We start from the raw sequence: 18,568 nt of genomic DNA, 5'->3' as shown, positions 1-18,568 counted from the left end.
TGGGCGCCCCCCCGCCCCCCAACCGTGGGAGCATTCTGGCCTCACTCCCTCCTCTCTGGGTGGTTTCAGTGCCCCTGGGTTCCAGCCTGCAGTTGGACACCAATGATCGATCACTCCTTCCCTCCAGCTCCAGGGAGTTCCTTCTGAGGTCTGGGCTGGGGCTGGAGGCCTGAGCACCCTCTAGCCCCTCCAAGCCCCTCTCCTCCTGCCCTCAGCCACAGGGACTGGCTTCCTGCTGTCCCTCGGCCTCACCAAGCCCAGTCCTGCCCAGGGTCCCTCTCCAGGGCCCCTCCGGCTCTGGTTCTGCCTGGTCTCAGTCCGGCTTCTGCCCGCATCCCTTCCTCGGGGAGGCCTGGCCATCCTGGCTAGCCCGGCCTCTCCCACACTGCCAGACCCTCTTGCCAGCCGAGAGCCATCTGCACCGGACATTACGCATCTGAGTTTAGCCTCCGTGCCCTGCGCTGGGGTCGGAGTCCCCCAGCCCCCGGAGGGCAGGGTCCTGGTCCTGGGCGTAATGGTCCCCGCACCGGCTTTGTATGTGATGAGGGGTCTCCCTGGCCCCTACATCCCACCTACTTTGCCCACCTGCACCCCACTGTTCTCTGGGACCATGGCGGCAGCCTCCTAACTGGCCTCGCTGCCTCCAGACTCGCCCCTCTGGTTCCGCTTCCCACTGCCTCACAGCCAGGCAGGGGCCAGCGCCTTGTGCGTGCCTGTCAGGTGTCGGGCGCTGCTCCGAGCACACGTATGCACCACACTTAATTCTCACAACTGCCCGGTGAAGTGGGTTCTGTTAACTCTCCCCACTTTAGAGTTGAGCAGACTGAGCCTCACAGGTATTAAGGGACTTACCGGGCCACGCCGGCATGGGGTAGAGCCAGGCTTGGACCGCGGCCACCGTCCGTCAGCCCTCTTTCTCTTCTGTCTTGGACCGTGAGCACATGAGTCTCTGACACCCCGGCTGGCCTTTTCCTCCCCACGGGGACCGCTTAGACCCCGTGTCTGTGGCCTCTCCTACCCTCCTCCTCCGTGGCATCTGATGGAACGGTGTGTTGTGACTCTCTGCTGGACTCGGCGTCCCTTGGACATCTTTGAATTCAGAGTCTAGTGTGGAGCCTGGTACACAGTACGTGCCCCACAGACAGAGACCCTCACCCTCCTGGGGGAGAGCTACACGGCACATCTCGCATCTGAGCTGTCAAGTCTCTGCCTCTGAGGCTCCAGGGTTTAACTGCCTCGGGACAGCCTGAGAGGTGGCTGGGCTGCCGTTGTGGGCCCGGAGCCTGCCCTCCCGGTCCCTGCGGCGCTGGAAGAGGCGGTGAGGAACGGGGTGCCGTCCTCACCCCCGCCAGACCCACGCTGCGCCTCTCTCTTGATGTTGCCTCTTTCCTGCCCAGGGAAAGGCAGCCAGGCCCTGGAGGTGGGTGCTGGAGGGCCAGGTGGGGCAGGAGGGCAAGCCGAGCGTCAGGGCTGACGCTTGGGGCCCACCTTGCTTTCTAAACCTCATCTCCTGCTACGTGGACAGCCGAGGGGAGAGGGGGTGAGCATGACCTCTGCGTGCGCCGTGCCCTGTCTGCAGTGCCTCCCGTGGTGGCCGGTGGCAGGCTCCCGCTGCCCTTTGGGCACTGGGTCGGTGCCCAAGGCCGGTCTGTCTGTGTCCTTCCCTCCTGGCCCTGTGGCCAGAGCAGTGTCACATCAGACGACCAGGAAAAAGGGTGGGGGGCTGTGACACTCACATGGGGCCCACGTGAGAAAAACACCTCCCCAGCGGGCCCAGGGACCTTTTCTCCATTGGGAGGATCCAGAGAAGCTCCTGGAGGATATGGCCTTTGAGAAGTACCTCAAAGTGTAGCTGGGATCTTGGCAACAGAAGGGGAGTCGTTTGGTCTGCTCAGGCCACCATGACAACAGCCCACAGACGGGGGGCTTGAATAGCACATGTTTAGGACGTCCAGGATCACGGTGGGTCCTGTGAGGGCTCTCTTCCCGTCTTTCAGACCACCACCTTCTTGCTGTGTCCTCTTCTTTTTTTTTTTTTATAAATTTATTTGTTTTATTTATTTATTTATCGCCTCATTGGGTCTTCGTTGCTGCGCGCGGGGTTTCTCTAGTTGCCGTGAGTGGGGGCCGCTCTTCGTTGCGGTGCGTGGGCTTCTCGTTGCGGTGGCTTCTCTTGTTGTGGAGCACGGGCTCTAGGCCCGCATGCTTCAGCAGTTGTGGCTCGCGGGCTCTAGAGCACAGGCTCAGTAGTTGTGGCTCGCGGGCTCTAGAGCGCAGGCTCAGTAGTTGTGGCTCATGGGCTTAGTTGCTCCGCGGCACGTGGGATCTTCCCGGACCAGGGCTTGAAGCCATGTCCACTGCATTGGCAGGCGGGTTCTTAACCACTGCGCCACCAGGGAAGCACGCTATGTCCTCTTCTTAGGGGCAGTTATCCCATCATGGGGCCCCACCCTCCTGACCTCGTTGAAACCTGATCACCTCCTAAAACCCCCTAATACCACCCCATTGAGGGTCAGGGCTTCAGGACATTCAGTCCATAACAGAGGGCAACACCTCCTCCTGAGAAGGGGGTAGCGGGTTGGCAGAGGCCAGACATAATGTGTGTTCAGAGGCAGGCAGGAGGGCCACCTGCCACCCGGATGAGGGGCGTACGTAGCAGGAGATGAGGTTTAGAAAGCAAGGTGGGCCCCTTGTAGGCCGGGCAGGATGCCAGACTTGAAGGGTTCCTCTGTGATTCTGGAGCTGCGTTGGACTTTATGTAGACGGCTGGAGGGTCACGGACAAACTTTTGCGGCAGCCCTGCAACCTCTCCCGGGTGACATGTGCCTCTGACACCTCTGGGCCCCTGGCCATTGGATGAGGAGGGATGCCTTCCACCTGGTCCCAGGGCCCCAGTGACGGCCTTTTGTTTCTCCTAGTGTTTAACAAGCGCCACAGAAGGCGTGCGGCTGGCAGCCCGCATCGTGGACACGCCCTGCAATGAGATGAACACAGACACCTTCCTCGAGGTTCGTAGCCCTGGGGTCCTGCCAGGACTGGGATGGTGTCGGTAGACCCCAAGGAGAGTCAGGAAACCCAGGGCTGCGGGGGGATGGTCCACAGTCTCTGCACCTCGTCTGGGGAAGCCACGGGCTGCTGCGGGCAGAGTCCTGCCGTCCACCCAGAGCCGAGGGGCCCCCAGGCCTCAGCTGAGGGTGGAGGGAGGACAGAGCTTCCTCCCCAAGGCCCCTCAGCAGGACTCCAGCCATGGGCTGCAGGAAATCGCAGAGTTTGGAGGGGGAGCCGCCTCTCCTGGGTTTAATCATGCTCAGAGCCAACAGTCAAAGCCACGGCATCACCGCCCATCCCTCTCCCACCGTGAGGCATCTGCTCACCCCTGGCCCAGGCCCTGGCCTCACCCTGATTTAAGCCGTCTTCACGTGTTTGTGTGTTGTTGTTTTTTCCATGAACCCATCCAGGAGATTAAGAAAGTTGGAAAAGAACTGGGGATCGTCCCAACCGTTATCCGGGACGAGGAGCTGAAGACAAGAGGATTTGGAGGTGGGTGGGGGCTGGTCCTCGCAGATCCTGGCCTCAGGAGCAGCCCGGGGTACCTGGGTGGCAGGGGGGCACCAGGCTGCATGGTGTGTCGTCCCAAGCTTCGCTCTGAAGGAACCCAGCCCGTGTCCAGCCCCGAGGCCAGACCCCGGGAAGCAGACCATCTGTGGGGGAGAGAGGAGGCAGCGATTCAGATTCTGATTCAGATCCTGGAAGCCTCAGGATCCAAGGCCTCCCCCACCCACTCCCTCTGCAGCCTCCCACGTGCTGCCGTCCTGGCTCCCCGGCTCACCCAGCAGGGCCTCTCTGTTCCTCGAATACACAAGTTCACGTCTACATCAAGGCCTGCACTCGCGGCCCTTTCTGTCTGGGATGCTTTCCCCCGAGATAGTCTCACGACGGGGCCGTCTTACCCTGCACGTCTTGGCCACCTCCTCAGAGAGCCTTTCCTCACTGCCAGGCCCGTCCTCCCCCAACTCCCAGGCACTGAGGTGCGGTGACTAGGACAGGAGCTGGGAAGGTCACTGTCTTTGTTATCTGAGGCTGCAAAGCCAATTACCCCAGAGGGTAGCCGCCGAAAGCAACACGTGTCCCTTGTCTTGCAGTCCTGTAGGGGGGGAATCGGGCGTGGCTTGGCTGGGTCCGGCCCAGCGTCTCTCTCGAGGCCGCGGTCATCTGAAGGCCCCCCCTGGGGCTGGCCGTGTGCTCCCAGCAGGGCTCACTCACGGCCCTGCCAGCAGGCCTCCAGGCCCCACTGGCTGTTCCTTGTCTTGTGGGCCTGTCCTTGAGCAGCTTACAGCGTGGCAACTACTTCTCTCAGAGCAAGGTCTCTGAACAAGAGACAAGAGAGAGCAACATAGAGGCGAGGTCTTCTTCTGTCACCTAATCTTGGAAGTGGTCTTGTCATCTCTGCCACTCCCGGAGGCACTGAGACATGCCGTCCTGCCCACACTTCGGGGAGGGGATCCACACGATCGTGAATGCCCAGAGGCGGAGTCTGGGGGCACACGTTAGTGGAGGCAGAGGCCGTTCAGTCAGAAGGCTTCACGGAGGAGGTGGCGTTGGCAGCGGGTCTTGCAGGATGAGTGGCAGTTTGCCAGGCAGCTATTACGGCCATTGTGCAGTCCGATTACTGGGGGACTGTGAGGCATGGGCCGTGCCCACCGCAAGCCACAGTTTTCTTGAGAAGATAGGGCATAGGAACCAGCAGTGAGGCAGTGGTGGGAGCGAGGTTGGAAAGGGAGGTACCTCCTGAGTGCACAGAGAGGTCGGGGAAGGGAGGGCAAGCAGGGGCTGGAGCGGCCTTGCAGAATTACCCAGAACCCAGTTCATTCTGCAGTCCTGTTCACGTCTTTCTGGGAATGGTACAATATTTTTTTTCTCAGCGGGTTTGCTTGCCGCACAGTACTTCGTGCAGAATTCCTTTGCAGTCCCAGGGCAGTGAACTCATTTACCTTCCCCTTCCCCCACTTTTTTCAGCCCGCGCCTCACTGACGTGTCCTGTGCTTTCCCTAGGGATCTACGGTGTGGGCAAGGCCGCCCTCCACCCCCCAGCCCTAGCCGTCCTCAGCCACACCCCGGACGGAGCCACCCAGACCATCGCGTGGGTGGGCAAGGGCATCGTCTATGACACCGGGGGTCTCAGCATGAAGGGGAAGGTGAGGTGCGGGGCTGGGGCTCGGGCGGGGCCGGGTGGGAGGGCCCCTTCTCAGGCGTCGGAGGAAGGAGCAAGGTTCCTGGGCCTCGGAGTCGGGGCGTCCATGGGGGAGGCCGTGGGGCCCAGTCCCCCGAGAGGCAGACGATTTCACGCCCACACTTCAGACAGGAGGCAGGAAAAAGAAAATCTGGAGGAGAAGAAGGAAGGGGCCTGGGGAGACGCCCACCGTCTCCACGACCGTCTGAGGTCCTCCAAGAGGATGCTTAGTGGTGGTTCTCACGAGACCTTCGGAAAGCAGATGTCCTGGTTAAAGGGAGGGGAGTTTGGGCCCAGGAGCCAGGCACCTGGGAGCATTGCTGGGAGGCTGCAAGTCCCAGAGTCTCTCTTAAGGGCGGCCCCTTCTCACGCCCAGGGGCCTGCCCTGCACCAGGAGCAGGGGGAGAGGTGTCTTCATCTGCTCATCCCACGTGCAGGTGCTCCAGGCCTGGGCTGGGCTCCAGGGGGAAACTGGAAGAGGAGAGTCAGCCATCCCGGAGAGGGAGCTTTTAGACGGCTGAGCGCGAGCTAAGCTCGCGCAGGGAAGACATTGACGACTGGCAGCCCTCGTGGCTCTCAGACGCGTCCTCTTGGCCCAGATGGTGTTTTAAAATCCGAATTAGTTACCAGCATTTAAAAACAGGAAGAATTCTCACGGGACTGGGTCTCTTACCTTTTGTAACCTCAGGGGACCTGGCAGCGCTGGTCGTGCGTTGGCACCTGGGGGCGCCCTGCTGGAGCTAAGCGGCAGCTGCCCCTGTGGGTGCGCCTCCTTCCTCCGGCTGGCGGCCGGTCCCGCCACTCCCTGTCGCTCCTCTGACGTCACACCCCAGGGTCAGCTGCTGTTCAGGGTAGGGCTTGGGCTGCTCCTTTTTGCACTTCTGTATTTGGTACCTAGAGTAGATGATCTTTTTTTTTTCACATCCCTCCTCTTCTAAACAACAAAATTACTTTCAGGACTAATCGGGAAATGAAACAAATAATGTATGTTTAAAAAAAACCAAACACCAGTAGTGAATTCCCTTTTATTGAATTCCATACATATTATCACGCCAATAAAAAATTAAAAATGAATGTTATAGTACAAATAAAACAGTCATCCATTAACACTTTTAAACAGCATTAATGTGGGCTTACCTGGTGGTCCAGTGGTTAAGACTCCACCTTCCACTTCCGGGGACGTAGGTTTGATCCCTATTCAGGGAAGTTCCGCATGGTGTGAGGTGCGGCCAAAAAAAAAAAAGAAAATAGCATTAATGTCATTTTTGATAGGAAAAAACTGACGCCTCCACGTTATTCTCTCGTGGTGATGTATGCCAGCATCAGACACCGCCGTCAGGCCTTAGCTTCTGGGGATTTGTCAATGACTTTATCAGAATTGGTCATCTTCACGTCTTTGTGTTCACTAGACGGAGGTACCAGGTTGGTCAGTCTGTGTTCACTCACAGTTGATCCAAAACAACACAATTCACTTTAATTTTGAAGAGTTTCTATCCCATGAAGCAACTGATACACAAATACTCAGGGAAAGTCTCCAACAGTAGGGTCCCTCGGCAGAGACTGCTAAGAATCCCATTTCCCAAGAAACTCCCCAAATTGGTATAGCATCCATGTCTCCGGTCCTTGGAGATCAAGTCCAGCAGCTTTCAGACGTCTGTGGAGTAAAAACATTTTAAACACCACGACTCCAGTGGTTCCCCGAGACTGAGGGCAGCAAAGAGGCTCGCTGCTCCCTGGGGTTCACTCCGAGCGCACCATCCGAGGGCAGGAACTCGCCATCGCAGGCGCCGTGGACGCTGACCGGCCGGCCGCCTCCGGAGCCCGCCCGACTCAGAACCAGGGCACCTCGCGGAGTCTGCACCACCGGCAGTGATGAGTATCCGTGTAGGACAGTGTTGCTGGAGTCAGTGTTGTAGGAGTTAACACAGGTGGATTTGAAGCTTTTATTCATGTGATTAGGGCTCGCTTCAGCCAACAGCAGGAGGAATATTTTTCCACTGATGACAACAGGCAGACTGACTTCTAGTCGGTTTATTACCATTTTAAATTCTCTGCCGATGGCGAGCCCCTCTAGCTGCACCTGGTGCTGGCTCCCCGCCCACACCCTTGATGGGGGCTCTTGCCCTGAGTTCTGGGGGGCAGAATTTCAGGCTCATTTGGATGGTGGCTTGTTGGAGGGCGGGAGTGAGAAGCAGGGCTTCCTGGAAATTAGTCATTTTGCTGGTGGCACCCTCTCCCAGTTTTGCAGGAACAACCCCGGTTTTCAAGGCAAGTCAGGATCAGCGTGAATTAACAGGCCTCGAGTGTGTTAGACTCAGGACCCCTTCCAGTCTTACCAAGTGTTGATTCCAAAGAGATTTTGTTTATAAGGGTGATGTCTGCTAGTGTTTACCCTACTAGAAATTAAAACTGGGAAATTTTAAAGATATTTATTAATTCATTAAAAAATAACAGTATGACCCCATTGCATACCATTGTAAATAATACAGTTTTATGAAAAGAACTGTATTTTCCAAAACGAAAAAAAATTACCGAGAGGAGTGGCAGTGTTTTACATTTTTGCAGCTCTTTAATGTGTGCCTTAATAGAAGACAGCTGTGATCTGCGTTTAGTCTGTTGTGATCTGTTTTAGTTGAAATACAAAAAGAAAATCTGGCCTCAGTCCTTTTGTAGTTAGAAAAGGGAGAAGCATTTTAGTACCCTCTTCAGGTAACTCAGGACATTCTTCTTTGCTATTACACCAAAACTCAACAGGTGGGAGCTTCTGAAAGGTTAGTTATGATGTGGAATCTGAAACCATGTCTGTGAGCTTTGGTGTTCTGCTACGTTGAAATCTGCGGGGTCCGTCTTGAACTTTGAATGTATGATTTTATAATACCACACGTGATGTGGGTCATTTGGAAAATATTGTTCACAGAGTTATGTGGAACCTCCAGATTTGGACACATTTCATGATATAATATTTTTAAAAACCATATTCGTTAATATCACCATCTATCTCATGTAAAAAGGTGAGTGTTAGGAAGCCATCATGGAGGCAGATACAAGTTCCCAAAATTCTGATTTTTGCTTAGCAGCTCAAGTTTTACCACTGGCACCAAGCACTGCCTGGTGCCCTCCCGGAGGTGCGAGGTTCACGTTGATAGTCTTTGAGAAAATGTCTGCAGATACCTGAGTCTAGATCCCCAGCACGTGTCAGTGGTTCCTCCAAGTACAATGGTGTTTGCAAGAACAGAGAGGCTTGCTGAGCTCAGGACAGACTCAGTGCCCGCTCCCACTTGGGCTCCAGCTCGAGACTGAGGGCAGCAAAGAGGCTCGCTGCTCCCTGGGGTTCACTCCGAGCGCACCATCCGAGGGCAGGAACTCGCCATCGCAGGCGCCGTGGACGCTGACCGGCCGGCCGCCTCCGGAGCCCGCCCGACTCAGAACCAGGGCACCTCGCGGAGTCTGCACCACCGGCAGTGATGAGTATCCGTGTAGGACAGTGTTGCTGGAGTCAGTGTTGTAGGAGTTAACACAGGTGGATTTGAAGCTTTTATTCATGTGATTAGGGCTCGCTTCAGCCAACAGCAGGAGGAATATTTTTCCACTGATGACAACAGGCAGACTGACTTCTAGTCGGTTTATTACCATTTTAAATTCTCTGCCGATGGCGAGCCCCTCTAGCTGCACCTGGTGCTGGCTCCCCGCCCACACCCTTGATGGGGGCTCTTGCCCTGAGTTCTGGGGGGCAGAATTTCAGGCTCATTTGGATGGTGGCTTGTTGGAGGGCGGGAGTGAGAAGCAGGGCTTCCTGGAAATTAGTCATTTTGCTGGTGGCACCCTCTCCCAGTTTTGCAGGAACAACCCCGGTTTTCAAGGCAAGTCAGGATCAGCGTGAATTAACAGGCCTCGAGTGTGTTAGACTCAGGACCCCTTCCAGTCTTACCAAGTGTTGATTCCAAAGAGATTTTGTTTATAAGGGTGATGTCTGCTAGTGTTTACCCTACTAGAAATTAAAACTGGGAAATTTTAAAGATATTTATTAATTCATTAAAAAATAACAGTATGACCCCATTGCATACCATTGTAAATAATACAGTTTTATGAAAAGAACTGTATTTTCCAAAACGAAAAAAAATTACCGAGAGGAGTGGCAGTGTTTTACATTTTTGCAGCTCTTTAATGTGTGCCTTAATAGAAGACAGCTGTGATCTGCGTTTAGTCTGTTGTGATCTGTTTTAGTTGAAATACAAAAAGAAAATCTGGCCTCAGTCCTTTTGTAGTTAGAAAAGGGAGAAGCATTTTAGTACCCTCTTCAGGTAACTCAGGACATTCTTCTTTGCTATTACACCAAAACTCAACAGGTGGGAGCTTCTGAAAGGTTAGTTATGATGTGGAATCTGAAACCATGTCTGTGAGCTTTGGTGTTCTGCTACGTTGAAATCTGCGGGGTCCGTCTTGAACTTTGAATGTATGATTTTATAATACCACACGTGATGTGGGTCATTTGGAAAATATTGTTCACAGAGTTATGTGGAACCTCCAGATTTGGACACATTTCATTATATAATATTTTTAAAAACCATATTCGTTAATATCACCATCTATCGCATGTAAAAAGGTGAGTGTTAGGAAGCCATCATGGAGGCAGATACAAGTTCCCAAAATTCTGATTTTTGCTTAGCAGCTCAAGTTTTACCACTGGCACCAAGCACTGCCTGGTGCCCTCCCGGAGGTGCGAGGTTCACGTTGATAGTCTTTGCATGTAAAAAGGTGAGTGTTAGGAAGCCATCATGGAGGCAGATACAAGTTCCCAAAATTCTGATTTTTGCTTAGCAGCTCAAGTTTTACCACTGGCACCAAGCACTGCCTGGTGCCCTCCCGGAGGTGCGAGGTTCACGTTGATAGTCTTTGAGAAAATGTCTGCAGATACCTGAGTCTAGATCCCCAGCACGTGTCAGTGGTTCCTCCAAGTACAATGGTGTTTGCAAGAACAGAGAGGCTTGCTGAGCTCAGGACAGACTCAGTGCCCGCTCCCACTTGGGCTCCAGCCGACCCACCGTGATGACCGACTGCCGGGCGTCGGGGAGAGAGAGCACGGCCTTCCCGGCACCTTCCATCTCATCACAGACAGTGTTGGGAACGGCTGTTCTCCACGGCTGAGATCTTGAAAAGTTAATCATTTACTGCTTCAGCAAGAAGACTCGAGTGAAATGAGCAGTGCCTTATTTCCCGGAAGGCTGGGAAATGAATCCAGTGACCGCCAGTTCCCGTGGGGCCCCGGGCCACGGCTCCAGCCATCACTGCCCCTGCCCCATTGGCGCAAGTGTCAGCCTACCAGTGACCAAGGCGTTACCATGGAAATCGTTTCTCTTATAAAAACAGGAACGAGGGGTGGGGTCCGAGAAGCTGACACAGTCAGTTGAGCTGCATTTTTGGTGGGACATTTGTTCTGCCCGTGACAGGGGATCACGGGGTTTCAGTGACCATCTTGAGCCATTTTCTGTGTGGCCATTTTGCAAGGGGTTTGATTCTAGGTCTGAGGCCCTGTTTTTCCATTTAAACAATCTTGTGGTTTCTTGCAGATTAGGTCAAAGTAGATGGCTTATTTTCAATAGTACTAGCTGAGTCATTTTCACTCAATTGTAAAAGCAGCTCCGTTTATATCTAAAGATACTTTCCATTAAAACTCTAGGCTCACGTAATCCAATAAGGGTTCAGAAAAATCTCTTGGCACCTTTCAATCCCAAATCCTTACATCTGATGACCTGTTGTTAATTTAAAATACGAACCTGTCAGTTAGTGTTGGGAACCTATGGAATGTAAAAACGTGTAGCTGCTCTCAGCTCGCTTAAAGAAAATCACGTTGCCTCTGTGGCCGGAGGGCGCCTTTGTCTCCAGTGATCCTCCCATTAGACCCGTCACCCCAGAGACGCCAGGTGGGGTGGGTGGCAGGTATCCTCAGGGTGGGGGTGGGATTGGTGATGTCACAGTGACTGGTGACATTTGGGAAGAGCTCCCATTAACCCGGACGGGGCGGTCAAGGTAGGGGGACTTGGTCATGGCCTAGCCAGGAGCCAGGTCACAGCGAATCCGGCAGCTCTGGACATCTCCCCCTCCCCCTCCCCCCTCGCAGAGTTCCCTTCAGTAACTCCCAAAGCTCTGCTCGAGCCGGAGGCACCCCGGCATCTTTAGCCCTTGCTTCCCATTGCTTCTAGGGGACCCCAGGCGACCAGTGGCGTTTCCTGGGTTCTGTGGGCACCAGGTCCTGCACCTCCGGGGCCCTGATGTACGGGCTGCGGCGGGGGCCCTGGCGCTGGGGGGTCAGCATCCACTCACCTCTCTCTCGTCCCCCTGTGCCACCCACAGACCACCATGCCAGGGATGAAAAGGGACTGCGGGGGCGCCGCGGCCGTGCTGGGGGCCTTCAGAGCCGCCGTCAAGCAGGTGGGTGCGGCCCCATCCTCCCCTCGCGGCCCTTCTCCCCAGAGCGCCCCCCCGCGTCCTTCCTGAGCCTCTGCAGCCCCCTGGCCCCTTTCCCTCTGCACCCCAGCCCTGGGCCCCTCGGGCTCCTCCACCCGAGCATGTCACCTTCGCCTGCGCGTCTGGCTTCACGGGTCCCCGCTGAGTTCTGAGAGCCTCGCCCGTCCGGACCGAAACGGGAAGGGTGCCGTGGAGCAGACTGCCCACCCGGCCTGCCCGCCCTCACTCGGGGTCCGGTGCTCAGGGTCGGGGTCTGGGGAGGGCCGGGGTGCTGTTTGGAGGAAGGGGCCCGGGGTCAGCCCTGGAGTAGCCTGGGTGGCCACTTTGAGCACAGACGTCCAGGGTAGCCGGAGGGCCCCGCACTCCCCACCCAGGCACGCCAGGCCTCATGGAGCCCAACGATTGGAACCCGATTCCTGAGCCAGAGGAGCCCTGTTGAGGGGGCCAGCAGCAGTGGCTGCTCCCCGGCGTTTGGAGTTGTAGAGGGTGTTTATCCAGCAAAGGAGGGTGGGCGCACACCGGCTGTCCAGGGCCACTTACCTCTCAGTGTGGCTCCTTCGGGCGCTTCTGAGAAGCCCAGCCCTTCGTGTCACCAGATACAAGCTCTCCTTCCCCACAGACAGGGGCCACCTGGGCAGTGTGGCTCCCATGGGTGGACGTCCAGTGAAAAGATTTTGGCAAATAGTTTCTGCCCCCGAGAGGGGAGCAGGAAGTCCGGGAGGAAGGAGGGCTCGGCCTGCATCCCGACGGTGCCGGGGGTCCTCCCTAGGAGGGAGAGCTGCAGCCACGGCACCGACCCCCAAGGAGCAGCGCGTGCCCCCCACTCTGCGGAGCCAGGGGTGGGGTGGGGAGGGGGTCTTGGCCCTCGTCCCCTCGCCCTGCTCGGCACACGCAGGCCCGGCCTGGGGGCCACACCCAGCTCACCTGCCCACCTGGGGCCCTGCAGGCTGAGCCGGGCCCGCCCCCTCGGTGGATGAGCTCCACAGGGATGCGAGGGGAAAGGCCCAGCTGCGGGCGGCCGCTGCTTGTTGTCAGCTCGTGGGGAGTGTCTGGAGCGCTCACGTGGCCGCGCTGCCCGGAGTCTTTGCTGAGGGGCCCGGGTGACTGCCCGCGCAGGGTCTGTCCTGGCATCCGGACAAGCCGGCCGGGAGGCGCCCCAGCAGGTAGACCCGTCCTGTGTGCAGGGAGCTGCTTGGCAATTAACGCCGGTTCATCAGCTGGCGGCCGTGAGTGGTCTCGGGACCCTCTGGACCCTCCACCGCCAAGGGTGCTGCCGTGGGGTGCTGAGGGTCCCCACCCCACAGGGGCCGAAGCCTGGAGGCTCCGCTTGTAGCTGGTTTTGTAAGGAAAGGAGCGGGCCTCAATATGAGCCTCGAAACGCTTAACGACGGAGACGGATCGTAACCCACAGAATAGAATAAGTGTCCCCACGTCACACGGGCAGGCATAGTCGTCTGTTCACAGCAGAATCCCGGTTGCTTACTGTACCAGTGACAGAAATAGAAAACCACCATGTGGCAAACAGCAGTGTAGTAATTGTCTCAGGTGAGAACGACCAACAGATGCTAAAACCAGAGGTGAGCGTGGTGAGAATGGGAGCGAGGAGGTGAGTCCACGCAACGGCTTCTGTGGTGGGACACGGGGGCGGGGGTCACTGTGTCCCCGTGGACTCCACCGGGCAGGGACAGCACACATGACCTGAGGGTAGGCACAAGGAAACACCAGAGACAAAAGGCCAACCTCAGAAGCCCGCAGGTCGGCAGGTTTGTGTGGTGAGGGCCCGTGACCGCTGGCCACCCTGTGTGGGCGGGAGACAAGGGCTGAGCGAGGCCCCTGGGGAGCGGCCGGGCTGGGACTCAAACCCGGCCGCACAGCCCCGCTCCGGGCTTAACGCTGCATTGCACGGACTTTGGTGGCGGACCCCTGGTCTAGGGCCCGCCGCCAGGACCGCGGGGAGCGCCGGAGGCTGTGCTCGCCGCTCCCTGGACTCCTGTCTGCCTGTCTGTCTTGTCTGTCGCTGTCCTGGTGGGTCAGAGGGGAATTCCGGCCCATCCTTCCCCCACTGCCGGCACCCCCAGACTGTACCTGGAGCCTCCGCCCTTGTCCCTACAGGGTTTCAGAGACACCCTCCATGCCGTGTTCTGCTTGGCTGAGAACTCGGTGGGACCCAGCGCCACGAGGCCGGACGACATTCACCTGCTGTACTCAGGAAAGTAAGGCCGACCCCGCCCACCCACCTCACGGTGCCTGCCCCCCTCACGTTGTCTCTGTTGGTGGAACTCGTGGCCCTTCCCAAGACCCGGCAGGCAGCCCTGGCCACGCCCAGCTCACCCCGGCCAGGGCCAGACGCAGCGGGGAGGACGCCCTGTGTCAGGAGCCCCTGGGCAGCAGCCGCTTGGTCCCAGGGTGGCCGCGAGCGTGGCCGTGTCGCTGCGCGAGGTGTCGGGCACCCCGCAGGGGCTTGGGACCCACCCTGCCTTAGGGGGACAGGCCCTTGCCGACCTTTTGGCTTACTGTCCTTCGGGTGTCTGAAGCCTGCACCCCCAGACCCCCAGCTGGGGGGCCCTCCCTGCATCTCCTCCCTGAGATCAGCCCTTGGGCTACTTCTTCTCAGCTGCAGGAGGAGACACTCGAAAGTCACAGCAGGCAGCCTCTGGCAGAGCAGGTGGCCCAGGGTTCAGAATAGCGGAGTCCGCTCGCCCGCCCAGCCCTCCCACGGGCGCCTGTCCCCAGGGTGACCCCGAGAGGCGCCGCCTCCCCTCACTTGTTCTCCCATCTGACAGATGAGGAAACGGAGGCACGGGAGCGGGGGAGGGGCGGGCATCGCTCCGGACCCCCTTGCTCGTGGCCCTGGCGCTGCCTTTCTGTCGGGGACAGGAAGGAGGGGCTCTCAGTGGGGTCTCGGCTGCACCTAGGACCGTGGAAATCAACAACACGGACGCCGAGGGCAGGCTGGTGCTGGCAGATGGCGTGTCCTACGCGTGCAAGGACCTGGGCGCTGACATCATCCTGGACATCGCCACACTGACTGGAGCTCAGGTGGGGCCCTCAGCAGCGGCCCCCGAGGAGCCGGAGGCCACCTTGACTCTGAGAGGGGCGGGGTCTGCTGTCCCTTCATCTTCGTAAGGGGCCGGAGCTGGCCCACGGGGCTCCGTGGGGGTGCAGGCGCGCAGGGCCCGAGGACCACAGCGGGAACGTCAGGGCAGGACAGGGACCGTCCCCCAGGTGGCCGCGCTCAGGCCTCTCTCGCTGTCTTGCTGCCTCACTTTCTGTTGGCCCCTCTTCTGTCCTGGGTGTTCCCCGCCACCCCGACCTGGATACCCTCCCCGCCGGCTCTCTCCATCTCTCCCCACGTCCCCAGGGCATCGCCACGGGCAAGTACCACGCGGCAGTGCTCACCAACAGTGCCGAGTGGGAGGCGGCCTGCATGAAGGCCGGGCGGCAGTGCGGGGACCTGGTGCACCCACTCGTCTACTGCCCGGAGCTGCACTTCAGCGAGTTCACCTCGGCCGTGGCAGACATGAAGAACTCAGTGGCGGTAGGTGTGGAGCAGGGCGGAGCAGGGTCAGAGCGACCCCGAGAAGCAGCAGCAGGGCAGGGCAGGGTACCCCCCACGAGGCCCCAGATTCGGGCTCTGCCTCCGGCGCCCCCTCGCCCGGTGTGAAGGCAGAGCCCGTAGCCACGGGCACGGCCCTCGGGGTCACTGTCTGCTGCCCCCCGCGCGCTCGCTGCGGACGGTGGGGTGGAGCGGGTGCCGAAGGGTCACGGCCGTCCTCCTGCCCCAGGACCGGGACAACGGCCCCAGCTCCTGCGCCGGCCTTTTCATCGCCTCGCACATCGGCTTCGACTGGCCCGGGGTCTGGGTCCACCTGGACATCGCTGCGCCCGTGCACGCCGTGAGTCCAGGCCCCGGGGGTGCCCCCGCCTCCCCCCGTTAGGACTCGCTCGGCCGGCCGGCCGCTCTGCTCCCCTCCCCGGCCCGTCCTCACCCTCTCTTGCGTCCAGAGCCCCTCTCTGGCTCCAAAGCTGCAGGCTGAGCTCATCGGAAACATTGTGTGTGAGGGTCACACGGCCAGCTGTGGTCCCCCTGACCTCTGGCCTCCTCATCCCTGGGAACAGCGTGGCTGCTGCGTGGAGTCCGTCCCAGCCGACCCGTCCTCGGCAGGAGGCCCAGGGCCCTCGGTCTCGCCCTTTCCCACCCCAGGGAGACGGGCTGGGGGCAGGGAGCCCAGGGCTGTGTCCACCAGCCCGTTGCCCACCGGCCCGGAGTGTAGCGGGACAGAGAAGGGGGCCGTGGGGCATGCTGGGGGGCAGACGCCCTGGTCCGGGAGCCAGGAGTCCCCACCCACACCCCGGCCGCGGTTCGCCGAGCGGCTGTGGCCCGGCCGCACGTGTTTCCACTGCCCTCGCCCACAGGGTGAGCGGGCCACGGGCTTCGGTGTGGCTCTCCTGCTGGCACTCTTCGGCCGGGCCTCTGAGGACCCTCTGCTGAACCTGGTGTCCCCGCTAGGCTGTGAGGTGGACGTCCAGGAGGAGGATGCGGAGAGGGACTCCAAGAAGCGCAGGCTCGTGTGACGCGGCTGCCCCGCCCGGCGGCGCTGGGCTCTTTACCTCACTTTGCACTGATTAATTGTAAGCGATTGGAAGATTATACCTTCAGATGAACTTCGGTTTGTTTTGTTTTTCGTTGTCGTGGTGACGGAAAGGGCTCCTTCTTGCAAGGCTTAGGAGGCAGCCCAGGGTCTGGCGGGGGCCCCGGGGAGGGACGTGCGGGCAGCAGTGGGCTTGTTTCTGTTAGATTCGCCGTCAGCTTCTGCAGACCGCGCTCCCCGCTGGGGCCTCCGCACGACCCCGGGCCCCAGGATGCGTGCACGGCCCTGGCGCTCTGGGCCGCGCGGCCCTTGTGTCCACGGTGGGTGCCGTGGCCCAGTCTCCAGCCCGGGCCCTGCGCGTGGCACCCACATTACAGAGAGCCCCGGCCCGTGCTCCAGCCAGGGCTGCCGCTGCCTCCAGGCAGCCCTGCCCTTTGAAAGGATGGAGGTGACTTACTTCGGGGACCCAATTTTATGGAGCAAGCGGAAGCTCTACTCTGGCTCCTTAGAATTCACTGGGGGTGGAATTAAATATGGCTGAACCACGTCACATCTCGGCCTCCGTCTCACTCTCTCTCCAGCCTGTTTTAGAAAGCAACCCTGACGCCTGCCCGTGGGCCTGAGGCTCCGGGATGCCACCACCTTCCCCCAAACCAGCATCTGGCTTTGAGATGCAGCTTGTCAACCTCGTTTTTACAGATGAGCACCCTGGGGCCCTCGGGTCCAGGCCTGCACACAGCCTGGGCCATCTTGGACCTGAGGGTTCAGAGTGTAGACTCCTCGGGCTCTTAGGGCTTTCCCACGACCTGTGGTTTGCAGGGAAGGCTGTCCCGACCCCCCGAGCACATCACGAGGCAAGTGTTGTACGGGTTCCAGTGAAGGTCCCCCCCGGGCATGTTCCTAGGTGCTGAAGGGCCCAGTCTGGCCAGGTTTCAGGGAGACCCCTGACCCGGGCCCAGGGGAGGGGATCGGGGACTCGGGCCCCACCCGGCATGGAGGCGGCTGCCCACGCCGCCTCTGCTGGGGACAGGAGGGCGAGAACGTAGCTGCAGGACACTCGTCCCCAGGCTGAGCCCTGACAGTCAAGGTGACTCTTTCTGGGTTTGGTCCCAAGCACGTATTTAATGACTGCCTGCCGTGGGCACAGCCCCGTCTGGGAAAACCATGGCCCACGTGTTAAGTCGCAGTAGTAGTGGTCACAGGGCGCTCGGCGGGCCACGCTGTGAGCTCAGGGAGGCGCAGGGGCCGGAGGGGCCAGGAGCCTCCACGGGTCATTAGCGCGCTTAATGGTCTTGAAGTAGGCAGCTCGCTCCAGCTTCCCCCGAGAAGCGCTGGAGGAGCCAGAGATCACCGAGGTGGCCCAGCTCCTCCCCCAGGCAGCTGGCACTGTCCGCACCCCCGCAGAGGCTGCAGGTTGCAGGGTCAGGGAGCCGGGGAGGAACTGAGTCTCCCTTGTGCGGGTACAAAGGCGGCCTCAGGCCCGGGGACTCAGCTGGGGAGCAGCTGCAAGGGCTTGGCGTCAGGGGGACTCAGGGCTGAGGCAAAGACCCTGCTTCTCGAGGCCAAAGGGCCTGAGGACGTGACGGCTGCTTCCCATGGCCCCTCTGGAGCCCCGGCAACAGGGTGGTTGGGGGCCGGCGGGCGCCGGTGCGTCCACTTGATCGTGGTCTTGGGCGAGCGGTGCAGGAAGCTGAGCCTGGCCAGCAGCTTCTGCTCCGGCTGCAGCTCCAGCCCAGCTCGTGGACCGGGAAGACGGCAGCGCAGAGCCCGAGCACGCGGACCACGTCAGGCAGCTGGTCGTACGTGATGGACCGGGCGATGCCGGGGAAGTGCTCGTGGATGAACTTGGCCGCGACCATCACCACCGACACGTAGAGCCTGACGAGGCTGGGTGGGGGCAGCCGTCAGCGCCGCTGTCCCGGGAGAGGGGTCACGGCCCCCGACTCAGCCCAGCTGTATAGGGGCACGAGTGCTAGCCGCTCACGGCCCCCGAGGCCTCCTGGGGGTGGGTCTGGGGTTCCAGGAGGGCGGGGTGACGGGCACCCGTGGAGCGACACACGTTATTACCCTGCAGACAGGAATGAGGGACAGGACGGTGGGAATGTCCCTTTCTGCTAGTGGCTTGTGTGACAGACAGTAAACCACCGTCTTGGTATGTTTCTGAGGCCAAGGGAACAGGGGCTTGTGTCCCCCCCCCTCCCGGGGCAGTTCTGGGGAGCAGGGTGAGGAGGGACCGGAAGGTTCTGAAGAGCCCAGGGCACGAGGCAGGTTCTTAGAGCCG

The 18,568-nt window shown here is 59.4% G+C and overlaps 1 protein-coding gene across 3 annotated transcripts in view; it reads left to right on the top strand.

Annotated features, from left to right (window-relative positions):
* Positions 1-16,837, top strand: part of NPEPL1 (aminopeptidase like 1) — an 18,968-nt gene extending 2,131 nt beyond the window's left edge. For 2 of the 3 annotated variants that reach the window (XM_024750437.1, XM_024750436.1), the window contains 9 exons: positions 2,919-3,008; positions 3,459-3,540; positions 5,053-5,195; positions 11,582-11,659; positions 13,808-13,908; positions 14,611-14,734; positions 15,057-15,233; positions 15,481-15,591; positions 16,112-16,837. In XM_024750437.1, coding sequence (XP_024606205.1) covers positions 2,919-3,008; positions 3,459-3,540; positions 5,053-5,195; positions 11,582-11,659; positions 13,808-13,908; positions 14,611-14,734; positions 15,057-15,233; positions 15,481-15,591; positions 16,112-16,270 — 1,065 coding nt within the window. In that variant the 3' untranslated portion in view covers positions 16,271-16,837. The remainder of the gene's footprint in view (positions 1-2,918; positions 3,009-3,458; positions 3,541-5,052; positions 5,196-11,581; positions 11,660-13,807; positions 13,909-14,610; positions 14,735-15,056; positions 15,234-15,480; positions 15,592-16,111) is intronic. The other variant, XM_024750438.1, reaches the window with a different exon arrangement.
* The last annotated feature ends 1,731 nt before the right edge of the window (positions 16,838-18,568 follow it).

Source organism: Neophocaena asiaeorientalis, unplaced genomic scaffold (assembly GCF_003031525.2).
Source record: "Neophocaena asiaeorientalis asiaeorientalis breed wild unplaced genomic scaffold, Neophocaena_asiaeorientalis_V1.1 scaffold606, whole genome shotgun sequence".
NCBI classification, from domain to species: Eukaryota; Metazoa; Chordata; class Mammalia; order Artiodactyla; family Phocoenidae; genus Neophocaena; species Neophocaena asiaeorientalis.
The sequence above is the reverse complement of the archived record's forward strand: the minus strand, read 5'-3'. Positions and strand labels throughout refer to the sequence as shown.